Below are 12993 nucleotides of genomic sequence, written 5' to 3'. Positions count from 1 at the left end.
GGTTGAAAAAATCCATATTAAAAAAATATAAAGTTTGTAACTGTTTTCAAATGAGTTAATATAAGACCCCACACAACATACCAGAATTTATCTATTATTTCACGTTTGAATGTTTGAAAATCAATTACAGATGTACATGTGCATTTACATAAGGTAGTTTTCTATCCGATGCAGCTTATATTATATGTCTTTAAAGTGTTAATTATTCTCTAAAGCAATCAACTTTTACAAGCAAATGGAATACGTTTCTTTTTTAAGTAGAAAAATAAAAAATTTCAACTTTAAATCTTTTCTTATATGAATACATCAGCAAGAATTAATTGAAAAAAAGGGGTTATTAAAAGTGAAAAAAGTATACATGGAAAAAAGTTTAGTTTACAATTTACAAAATGATTTCTGAATGTAATCAAGTTGAATAATACATTCGTTTAAAAACTTGATTACACAATAATTTTAAAATCTTAATGGTAATTTAATGGATCCAAAGATTTCTTATACTACATAAATAACAATTATGGGATAATAGTATTGTATTTGAAGGTATGCAATACAAACAGCGTTACATAAGAAATATTAGTAAATAGTGTTCAGCCAACCAGTAGGTCTAAAGGATCATTTTATAGAAATATGATCATGTTCAATTATAATTCTCTAAGTTAAGCAAGCCTTTTGTCTATTAGAAGATCACACACTGCTAGTGTATTAAAAAAATAATTATTATGTAAATAAAATATAAACTTTGGTATGCAAGATATTAGTTGTTTAATGTGTTGAGAAAGAAGACCATGTTTACCTTTTATTTATTTCTTATATTAACTTATTTCAGATGACGTTGGTCCAGGTCCAGGTCCAGAGAGAAGAGGTCCACCCACTTCAATGCCTCCATCACAACCAGATAGATTCCAGCAAAGAGTTCCACGAGAAATAGACCCCAAGTCAAAGTCCATGGCAAACCTTCATATGGAGCAGCCCTATGATCCCAGAGACCCACATCAAATGATGAGGCCTGCTGCCTCTGTTGGTGCCCTTCAAAATGCTGGTCAACCGATCAATGATTATTACAACCAAGGTGACCGTAGGAATGACCCTAGAGGACATGATTATGAAAATCACCAAAACTTAGATGCTAGACTACAGAAAGGTCCAATAGACCCAACTAGGAATGAAAGAAACTTTCCTCAAAATACAATAGAAAGACAACCTCCATCGTCACGAACTTCTAATTCAAGTTACAGAGATGAACGGCCGCAATCTGCATACTTTGGACAACAACCTGAACACCATGATTCTCGAACAGACAGACCTCATTCTATGGAGATCAATGCTAACAAGGTCCATGAGTGGCAGCAAAAATATGGCATGGACCCAGGACAAAACTCTCCGCATAATCAAAGTTTCGAACATCGAGATCCTAATTATATGAACACTCGTCCACCTACTGCACAACTGGCTGGATATGTAAACCAAGGTGACATTCCTAAATTAAATGCAAACAATGAGTCATATCAGCCAAACTTTTATGAAAATACTGTTCCACGACAAAACGATAATTCTCCAGCATTCCATCAGCTACAGGGACCTGGTAGTCAGTTTGATAAGTCAAAGTCACTCCCTAATGTAAACAAACCTCATGTGGCACCAAAACCTATGCCACAAAAAATGCCACAAGTTGACATTCCAAAAGTAGAAGTTGATAATCGTCAAAGTCAACCTCACTTCTTTGATCCAAGACTACAGGCTACTGATCAAAGATCACCACGTACCTCACAGCCTAATTTCAGTCCAAGTATGACAGGACTTCCTACAAGCTATGCAGAAGCCCATTCACCAATGAGTCGACCTATCAAGAAGATTTCTCCTGGTAGAGAAATGTATAATACACACAGAAGTCCAGAACTTCCTCCGCCTCCTCAAGATATACCGCCCGAATTACCACCTCCTCCTGCAATGGATGACTTGTCAGAGGAGTTGCCTCCCTTACCGCCACCACCTGCACAGGAATACCCTGGTCATGGTGATCCACAGTATATCAACCAGGGAGATGCTCGTGTTAACTTGAATGGGCCTCAACCATATCATCATCCTTCATTTAACCCTCATCAACCAACACATATGTTTCAGCCGCCCGGTCGACAAGATAATCCTCAGAGAAATGTGGGCATCACGCAGCCACAACGTCAGCAACCAACGAAAGGCCTGGTCTCACAACAACCACAGAGATTTCAAACAAACCATGATTATCAAAATATTACATACGACAATAAAAATCAAAATCGTTCATTTGACTCACCACATCAGCAATCACCTAATCACGTTGGGTATGAACAGTATGACCACAGAGCACAAACTTTACCAGGAAATATGGGTAGTCTACAACAGAACATGATACAACAAAACCAAATGTTAATTCAACAGGGTAAAGTTCGCATAGTTCAAGAAATGCAAGATAGGACTAAAGACGGAAAAGTTGGTCCTAGCTCTCCATGGGATAGAGAAGAACAGGAAAAACAAGAAAAAATAAAGGAAGAAGAAGTCATTAGATCTAGGAATGAGGAAATAGCATTCTTAGAAGCAAAGTCATACCTTTCACCACAAGAACAGGATAGACTGCGGAAGTTAAGATTTGAACAGGAATTTCAGCGACGAGTTGAAGAGGTAGCTAGTCGAGAAGATGATGATGATGACTCAGATACAGAAATGACAAGAACTTCTCATGTAAATATTTAATATGTATTAATAGTTTTCATGTATATTTACTCATTTACTATCAGTTTTATAGTTGGATGAAATCAATATTTCTGAAACATTATTCAGCTCATTAATGCTGATAATTTATTGAAACATTTTTTGATGACGTGACAAAAGCAGTCAACAGTATGAAGGAATACATGAAAATAATGTAATCATTGTTTCAGAACGGATTTTTGAGGCAAAATATAAGAAAATTATAAGACGCAACACAAGGTATAATCAAAACCAATTATATATTGTCCTACTTTTATTGGTGATGCTTTTAGATTTAAAAGGGATATTTACAAGACACTTATATGGTGGGTTATTTTCAATGTCATTTTTACTATTGAATGAGAATTGGCAATAATTCTTATTTATTTTAAAAATATGATGCTTGATCACCCAAATAATGTCTTTTTATAAAATAAATCACAATAAATTTTTATTATTGTAGATTGGTAGAAGATTTTTTTTCGTTTCATGTAGATGAAAATTAGAATTTCTCTTTTTATATGATTAATAATTTTTATGATTATTTTTACTTTTTAAAATTTCAGGGTCGTGAGTTTTTGATAACATCCATAAGAGATGATATTCATAAAGCTCAGAAAAGAATGAAAGATTTAGAAACTAGACACCATTTTGAGGAATATGAGAAAGAAAAGGATAGAATGCAAAGGTTAGCATTTATTGTAAACTTCATTGAATAGGTGATTCCTTTTTCAAGTAAAAATGGCACATTTGATTTTTATTATGTCCTATAAAAAAATAAGCCATAGTTTGAAAAAAAAAAAAAAAAAAAAAAAAAAAAAAAACGAAAATTTTCTTAGTTGGAAGGAAATTTAAAAGGATAGATTTTTTGGCTAATCGTAGATATCTTTTATACTGCAAACACAAATATTGTCATTGCATTTTTCTTAGAGGTAATTTTTTTTGAAAAACAAAGTTTAAATTTATGTGTTTCATGTGGTTTTGTGGTATTGATCAAGGGGTTAATGTGCAAGAGTTATGATATTGAATACAGGATGATTAATCGTCACTTCTATATCTATGGTCTAAGTACAAACATTACTGTTAGTGGCGACATTCATCATTGGGAAACATTTAACAACATTAAACCACAATAAACAATTTAAAACAGATGGTGATTAATTATAGGCTTTTAACAAAACTGCAGTTAGACATTAGTCAAAATTATGTAATGTCTAAACATAGCATTATTAAATATAACTCCCAAGAATGTTTACAATATGATGGAACTCATAGACAACAAAAAGCCTTGTGGAACAAGAGTTTATAAAAAGTAATTACTTGGTGAATTTCATTTAACAAATGATAAAATTAGTTTAATAGTTAAGAAAGTCTTGGAGATTTTTACAGAGCTTGTATACATGGTATATTGTAAATTCTGAAATTATTGTGTGCATTTATTTTTGTGATTTGTGATTTAAAATTTTAAATGTTTGATATTGAGATAAATCCGGTGTAATTTATATACAAAATTTCAAAATGCAAGTTTAAATTATTGCAATTATATTAAACTCTGTTGCATTATTAGCAATAATTATAAAACATCACAATAATTAATTTAATCTTAATTTATCTATAAACCACTCTTCACTTTACAGACTTGAAAGAAAATTAGAAATATTTGAAAGGGAGAGACAAGAAAGACAGGAGAGACTTCAGAAACAACAAGAGCGAAAACAGAGAGAACATGATGAATATTTACGGAAACAGAAGGTTTGTACTAAAAAACAAATTATAAATTATTTAATTTGACAGAATAAAAAAAGGTGTAAAATTTCAGTAGTTTTTAAAAAAGGTCTTTGCCAGTTGAATAAATTTCTGCAGAAACTCTGATCCGGATAGAAATACATTTTATGTAAATTTAATCTAGTTTACTGCTGCCAAGTTAACATCTGGTAAAGGAAACATCTACATGAAAACAGAAGTAATGTATCTTCTCAGCATTTTACTGCTATAATAAAGAATAAACCACAATGTCAATTAACTGATGATCCACACTTCAAACTAAGCACTATCAGTCCGATCTGTTATGTACAAAGTACTTTCAGTTCACAGTACCTTTATCAAAAGTATGAAGTAATTGTTTTCCTGCCTGTAACTATTTTGAAGGGGGATAGAAACTTTATTCAGACTCTGGGATTGGGTGTTTTTCAGCTCGAGATTTCAGATTTGACCCTTTCGGGATTCGAGAATTCTTTTTTCGAATTTCGGGATGTCAGGATTTTAATTTATTTAAATTCAGGACCTCATGATTTCGGGATCAGGACCCCTCCTACCCCCTCTATTCTGGATTCCCTTTAGTTAGAAGATAAAATAAATCAGAATGAAAAAAAAGTTAATGATTTAAATTTTTTGGAAGCCTTGTTTTTACCTCAAAAAACTGCCTCGATATAAAGACCATACTAGAATATTTTGCATTTAGGGAAGTAAATTTACAGCACATATATGTAATATTTGTGACTAATTATGTTTTTACAGAAAGAGCAGGTAGATAATTTAGTGAGTAGTATTGATAAATGCACTTGTGTGGAAACTTCTCAATTATAATGGTCAATAGTGCTGGGATGGTCAACATGAGTTGTCTCTCCTTAGGTTTATCCATCAACATATCTAGGGCTTTACTTTTACTAATTGACATTTGTATTTTAATTAACTGTAAAGAAAGGAAAACATATACAAGAAGATATATATTCAATTATAAATACATTATTATTCATGATACTGTGGATTCACTATTATTTGTTGGATACCAATTTTCATGGGTACAGGTGAACCACGAATTTAAATGTTCAACTAAATATAAATTTCTTTAAAATTGTATCCAGACTTTTGCAGAACTAGGAAATCACATATCCACAAAAATGTAAGGTTTCCCCAATCCACGAAAATTTGTACCCATGAAAATGAATGAAATCACAGTAATAACACTACTAACATAATGCTAAGATAAGGAGGGTCAACTCTTAATATAAGCAGATGATCAGCTTGTAAACCCATATATAGTTTGTCACACCAGATTTTCCAGGTATAGGGTTTTGTTTTTTTTTAAATTCACTCACTTCCACAATGGTGAAGCATTGACCTTGTGTCAATATTTATACAGCTGAAGTATTAGTATTAATTGTGGAAAATAAATTAAATGATTACACATGTTTGCAAAAATAACAAATGGACTTTGAATGTGACTTGATCTGAACTATAATCATTGTAGCAATCATCAAGAGTTTATAACATGTATTTTATATTGTAAAATATACTTTAGTCATTTAGTTTATCAATCTGATAGACAAAATGTTAACACTTGTTTCAAAGGATGTTTATGTTGAATTGTAGGAGTTACGAGAGAAACAAAGACAAGAATATGAAGCCAATAAACGTGTTCATATACAGGAAGCTGAGAAACTACAGCAGAGAAAAGAAGAGGAGCTCCAACGAAGGAAAGAAATGGTTAGTAGGCAAGATTGTTTTATGGCAAAGAGAGAGAGAGTTATTTGGTGTTATAGGAGTTAAACTTGAATGTGTAGCATGCAGAAATAGTGCTGATGTTTTGAATCTGTTATAACTACAGAACCAAGCCTTTTATCTTTGTAACTAAAGAAATTGAATTTGTTTCAATGTAAAATCCATCTTGTAATTGTCGTTATTGATAGGGTTGAAACTTGATGAAGTCAACAGACATTTAAGAATATCTCCTAATAAACATATTTATGTAGAGATATGTATGCAGTGTTTTATAACAGACCAACCACTTGTGTTATATTCATCTAGTTATAAGAGAAAAAAAAATGTGGTTATAAAAAATATGATATGGTATGATTGCCAATGAGACAATTATAGGCAACTGTAAGGCCTTCAACAATGAGAAAAACATGTACTGTATTATAGTAAGATCGGCTATAAAAGACAGACATGAAAATATGAAACAATTCAATTACTAAGCCTCATTTATAACAAAACAATTTACGAAAAAAACAAATATGAGTGACTAACATGAACCAATGACAACCACTGAACTGTGGGCTCCTGGCTCGAGGACAAGCACACAAAGAATGTGGCGGGGTAAAACATGTTTGAGAGTTCTCAAACATGTCTAACCTAGGACAGCAGTGCAACAGTACAACATAAGGAACAAATTATAAAACAGAGGCATCTAAAAGTTAAAAGCAGACACATCCAGCAGACTTTACATCTCAAAAACAAAATATAATTTATTTTTTTTGATTATTGTAGGAAAGAGAACAATTACAGAGAATGCAGGCTCAGAGGGATGCTGAGGAGGCAGCCCTGAGGGCAGAGGCCAGGAGACGAGAAGAGGAATACAGACGGGAAGAGATGGAACGACAGAGGGAGAAAGAACGACAGGAACAAAGAGAAATAAGAGTTAACGAAGAAAGAAAAAGACTTGAAAATATGTCAAATAATAGTCACACAGGTTATCAACCTTACGCAAACTTGCCAGCTCAGACACAGTTTGATAAAGGAGCCCCTCCTCCTCCGCAGAGAGGAACTTCGTCGTATGAAATGGCTAATCAGTCATTTGGTAGTCGTTCTAACATTCAGACCAGTGTTCCAACTAATAATGGAAATAATTATCGTGGAATGTCTACATCACGTTCACATCCTGGTCCAGAAATTAGTGCTCCACCTGGGATGAATCCGAAAAAATCAGTTTCATTTAACACACAACCAGACACTCATTTGTATACCCCTCATGGTTCTCAGTCATCATACAGAACATCGTCGGTTTCATCAGACACAAACAATGTTAGTTTTGAACAAAATATGCCATTACAGAGTCAAAATGATTCTGTGTTTAATAATTCACCACAACAAAATCATGTGGAACCTAAATATAGAACATCAGAAAATACCCCCAGTGTTATTGGTTCACAGGAAATATACAGAGATCCTAGAAACCGAATAGCAGCTCAGAAAGAGGCTAACATTAAAAAGGGGCCTGGGGCTGAACGAATGTCATTTAGAGATAAAATGAAATATTTTGCTGCAGAAGCAGGAGAAAATACTCCAAAAGAAAAACCGAAAGCTTCCCGGACATTGAGAAATATAGAATCTCAGTTACATAACGGACAGTGATCAAATATACAGAGGACAGTTTATTTTTATAAAGGCATTTTATTGGATTTTTTTAAGTTGTCAGATTGTTTCTTTTTAGTATATTTCCAGTATGTAAATAATGAAATACAAGAACATAGACACACCATTTTGCACACTAGGATTTTTTCATGTACTTTGATGAAATGTGTTGCTAAAAGAAATAGTTTTGATGTTATTTCTCTAGAAAAAAGTTTCGTGCTTTCATAGAATGAAGAAAAATTTGGTGAAAATTTTGCTTTGAATTTTTCTAGAGAAATCATTGATTAATTATATATATATAACATGTGATTTGATAAGTGAAGGATATTATTTGTCAACTTTTATATTACACTGTTACAGATTGTGATGTTTTTACTTTGCAAAATTATTTCACTTTATATTAATTGGGTTGTTAATTTTAATATGAAATAGAATTTTCTTTTTTTTTAATTTGAAAGGTTGTATGAATGAAGGTTGTCACTGCTGGAATATGTTTCTTATTTACTGTTGTTATGTCATGTTAATCATGAATATAATTATTTTTAATATGCATCTATTCATACAAAATAATACAAACAAGCATTAAATCTTACACAGAGATTATTATACAGGAAATATTCACAATACTATTTACATTGGCTGCTATATGCTATTAGCAACAATATCACATTAAAAGATTTTCTAAAACACCTTATCTATGAGGAATAATAACATATATCTTATTATTAACAATATTTGAAAAAATGTCTTTAAGAAATTTTCTCTAAAAGGAATGCTATGAAAGGAAGTCAGAATTTATGAAAAAAATTAATAACTTTATACAGTTTAGATTTTTTTGCACTTTAATATGCATTTTTGAGAGTGCCTTCTTTTTTAGTCACAATTTGTGTCCTTGAGTACAGCAAATCATGTGTATCATCATATTTTATAATGTACATATAATGCATTTTTTTTATCAAACAGAAGTTTGATGTGTTGAACATTATACAAGTACCAGAATAAGTGTGTAAAAAAATGGGAGAAATGCCTGAAAATTTATTTGTTGAAAGTGAAATTGAAAGGTTGTTATTTTATATATTGTTTTTTTTTCTTTCTTTTAAAGGTGTATATAAGTATAATTATCATATGTATATATGTAAATAAGAAACAAATTTTAAGACATAACATATATATTATATATTCCACATACATTACATTTCCATTGTTTACATTCTATATATATGTTATAATAGTACTAAATTATGCACCATTATCAAGCTTTTGTATTTTATTTACTCCTTTGAAGGAGCACCTTTTAAGAAATTATGGATGTGAGATCAGGATATGAAGGTTGTAAATCTATGTAAAATTAATAAGTGTTTCTTCATTATATGTATTACATAACTCCACTTCAAATTAGTTTACTAGTATTTTCCACCTATTCTCCCATAATTAGGAATTTTACCAAATTAACAGTTTCAAGTCACATGTCTTGTAGAGAAGCCAGTGACAACACAATATAGTAGTTAAAGTATCATTATAAAAAGATATGATACGTAAATTAGAATTAAATAAACTTCAATATGCAGGAGGGGTGTGACAAGTATTTTTTTATTATCTCCTTCATGGAACACAGAAGCTATATTTTATTTATTGTTTTGGTATCTAAATTTGTTTTACCCTGTGTAATCTGGAACACCTGTCCATTGTAAATCAAGGTGTCCATACTATACAGGTAGTATATATTGTGACATAATTTCATATTAACCAAGTTGTTTAACAACTGCATATATCATATCATGTGCTAGGTTGGTGAAGTATAGGTTTATTTATGCAGTGCTAGGATACCATGTAGACATTTGATTTACACAGTAGAATTTTATTATTTTTGATATTTGAATTTAGGAAAGTTTGTAACTACAATATGGAATAAAGAAACTTGTTTTATAGTTCAAATGAAAATAAAATTTTCAAATACACATTATAGGTCAGATTAAGGTTGATCAAATTTTATATTAGCATATTAAGATAAATTCAGTATTATAAAGATATGTTCACATTTCCAGTTTATGGAGATTTATTTACAATATAAAATGGTTTTTAAGTTATTTTTATATGCAGAAACAAATACACCTAACTTTATACTTGGGGAGGACTATAGGTTGTACCATATTTCCCTGAGATAATATTTATATTTTGGAGTGTTCATTCAAACATAAACTGGAAGGTATTCAAGAATATTATTTTAAATAAAAGGAATCATGTTATAGTTTCTAATGCCATTTGCACTATTTTTTCAATACTATTTTTTTTATACCAATGTTAATTCATTCATTGTAAGCCCCAATTGTTGATTGGACAATGTTTAGATTGAAATATTCAAAGTGAAGTTATTCTATATATCAAGAAAACAAAATAGTATTTCTTAGGTCATTATAGAAGGTCGATACCAAATATATTTTGACTATCTAACAAAAATAACTATCTGTTGCAAAGTTGTCATTATTTTAAAATTTAAGGAAGAAATTTAAATGCATTTTAAAGTACGTTAAAAATATCACAAGGTCATCACAAAATAACACAGATTTCTTCATTGTTTGTCTTCCAGTCAAATAATTTTTTTTCTCCAAACAAATATATCCTTCAAATTCAATGGATTATAAATGAATAAAAATGTTGAAATTAACATAAGATATAGCAATAACTTCTATGCAAGGAAGGAAGTTATATTTAGTTTAATGTAAGAATGAAATAACAGTTTGGATAAAAACATTCACAATAGCAAGGATGCATTTGCCTCCCTTTTGTCATAGATGGTGTGATGATATAAGACTGACCAACTATCTTGTATGTAAACATCACTCTTCATGCTTGCCAAATTATTTCGATAATACAGCTCAGATATTTGATATTCATCTAAAATCTGCATCAGTTTAGCTGTATGATTACATAACCGCATTTCAGTTCCACATAATAATAATTAGATCAGAACAAACTGACCACCAAATTTAGTTCTACAATATGATTATTTTATCACATATCTGACCACAAATTTAATTCTACAATGTGATTATGTTACAACATATCTGACCACAAGTTTCCGCAATGTGATTATTTGACCACATATCATTATAGTACATGGTTGTGACACTCATTCATTGGTTGTGAACTTTGTACATGAAACAAACATGTTATTGATACTAGCAGTAATACTAAATAAAAATATAATATATCAATTCTTCTTTATTTTCTGATGATATGACTGCCAAGAACATTATACATAAACTCTAAAAGTGCCACCACCTTGTATGTCTGTCAATCTATCTGTCTGTTCAGCCCTCTGTACAACAAACATTGTCTTTTAAATTTATCAGAATCTGATGAACAGAAGTAATTTAAATTAAAATCAGCAGCTCAACGTTATGTGTGATCACTTTTTGATTTCTCCTGTTTTCTATTACTTTAAATTTTCAATATGTTGAATTGACTTTAAAATATTTGGTCACACTTTTCTCAAATCAATCAACAGAATGACTTCATATATGGCCAGGAGCTCAATAGTGATGAGTTGTTATCATATGTTTGTTCTCAGATCTGTCACCCTCCTACTTTTGTTTTCAAATAATGCTAAGTATTGCAAAACGTGTGCATTCATGTTGAATCGAGTGTTTCATACATGTCGGCAAGAAATTTCATATAATATGTGATGAATCTTACTAAACTTCTGTGATCACATGTACATTTACACAATGTCCAAAGAAAATAACTTCCCTGTTTGCAAAGAGGCACTTATTTTGCCTTGAGATTTAAAAATTAGAATAACAAATGTATCGAACTCCCAGGAAAATTCAAAATGTGAAATCCCCAATCAGATAGCAAAATTAAACTGTCAAACACATCAAACAAATGGCTAACAACTGTCATATTCCTTACTTGGTAAAGGGATTTTCTTATGTAGAAAATGGTGGATTAAACCTGGTTTTATAGCTATCTAAACCTCTCACTTGTATGATAGTCACATACAAATTCTATTACACTGACAACGATGTGTGAACAAAACAAACAGACAGACATGATAGGTATAAATGTCAAAATAAGGGGTACAGCAGTCAACATTCTTAATCTTATAATCACTATAAAACCGAACAAAAAGGTCAACAAAGAAAACCAAAAAGAAAAAAAACATAACCAAAAACGAAAGACAAGAATACAAAAATTTACCATAGCACACTAACACAATGCTGGGATGTATATCTACAGAACAACATTAAATGGATATTATACCAAAGATAGACGAAACAGTAAACGTAATGATTTACAAAGACATGTAAAAGAACACTAAAACATGTAATAAAGATGATAAACAACTTCAGTACCTAGAATCTGACCTTTAAGACCATCGAGTATTATTAGTGAATTTAATACATAATATTTATTAACAACGTCTTGATATATTCCAATGAACTGTTTTTAAAAAAAGGAAAAAAAATTTCTTTGATCTAACCCTGGTTCATCAACTTTTTGCTCGGACAATGGTGACGCTTTACAACGTCTGATTATCAGCTGTAAGCTCTTGAATAGCAAATGAGTTGGTGGAAATGTATATCTAATATACAGGTGAGTTGGGGATATTGATAATTTCAAAAATAAAACCGTCTTGTTTGTTATAGATTCTTCGCAACGTAATGCTACTTAAATTAAGATTTGTTCCGAATGAACAGAGTTTTCTATATTTCCTACTATAAATTAGCAATACGATTTGATATCTTAAGTAGCTACTAGAACACACCCGCGAAATCGCGAGAATTTAGAGCTTGGTTGAAAGTATGTATACTGTTGTAGGGAGAAATTTTGTAAAATATTTTGTGTCTGGAGAATTTCAGAAAAAGAGTTCATGTCTTGAGAATTTCAGAAAAGGTATCAAAATTCATAGGTACTTTGAAACAGTTTCAGCCCTCTCCCATGTTCAAAGGTCCGTTATTTTTGTTTTTTTTATGTTAAATTCCATTATTTTCGCGTTTCTGTATACTATGAACATACGTATCCTATAAATAAAGTGTATTTGCTGTTAACTATCAGTTTCAAGTTTCTCACAGACGATCACTGCTTCATTATAGAGAGAGTCTCTATCAACCCGATATTTATTGTGCTGTCCCA

At 31.1% G+C, this 12993-nt stretch overlaps 1 protein-coding gene across 7 annotated transcripts in view; it reads left to right on the top strand.

Annotated features, from left to right (window-relative positions):
• LOC139493293 (afadin-like) overlaps positions 1 to 11072 on the top strand; it is a 75308-nt gene extending 64236 nt beyond the window's left edge. For 4 of the 7 annotated variants that reach the window (XM_071281542.1, XM_071281543.1, XM_071281540.1 and 1 more), the window contains 6 exons: positions 827 to 2715; positions 3291 to 3412; positions 4362 to 4476; positions 5242 to 5262; positions 6097 to 6210; positions 6994 to 11072. In XM_071281542.1, the coding sequence (XP_071137643.1) occupies positions 827 to 2715; positions 3291 to 3412; positions 4362 to 4476; positions 5242 to 5262; positions 6097 to 6210; positions 6994 to 7857 (3125 nt within the window). In that variant the 3' untranslated portion in view covers positions 7858 to 11072. The remainder of the gene's footprint in view (positions 1 to 826; positions 2716 to 3290; positions 3413 to 4361; positions 4477 to 5241; positions 5263 to 6096; positions 6211 to 6993) is intronic. The other 3 variants (XM_071281544.1, XM_071281545.1, XM_071281541.1) reach the window with 1 other exon arrangement.
• The last annotated feature ends 1921 nt before the right edge of the window (positions 11073 to 12993 follow it).

The sequence above is a fragment of the Mytilus edulis genome, chromosome 10 (assembly GCF_963676685.1).
Source record: "Mytilus edulis chromosome 10, xbMytEdul2.2, whole genome shotgun sequence".
In the NCBI taxonomy this organism is placed as follows: Eukaryota; Metazoa; Mollusca; class Bivalvia; order Mytilida; family Mytilidae; genus Mytilus; species Mytilus edulis.
This window is presented reverse-complemented; position numbering and strand designations above follow the sequence as displayed.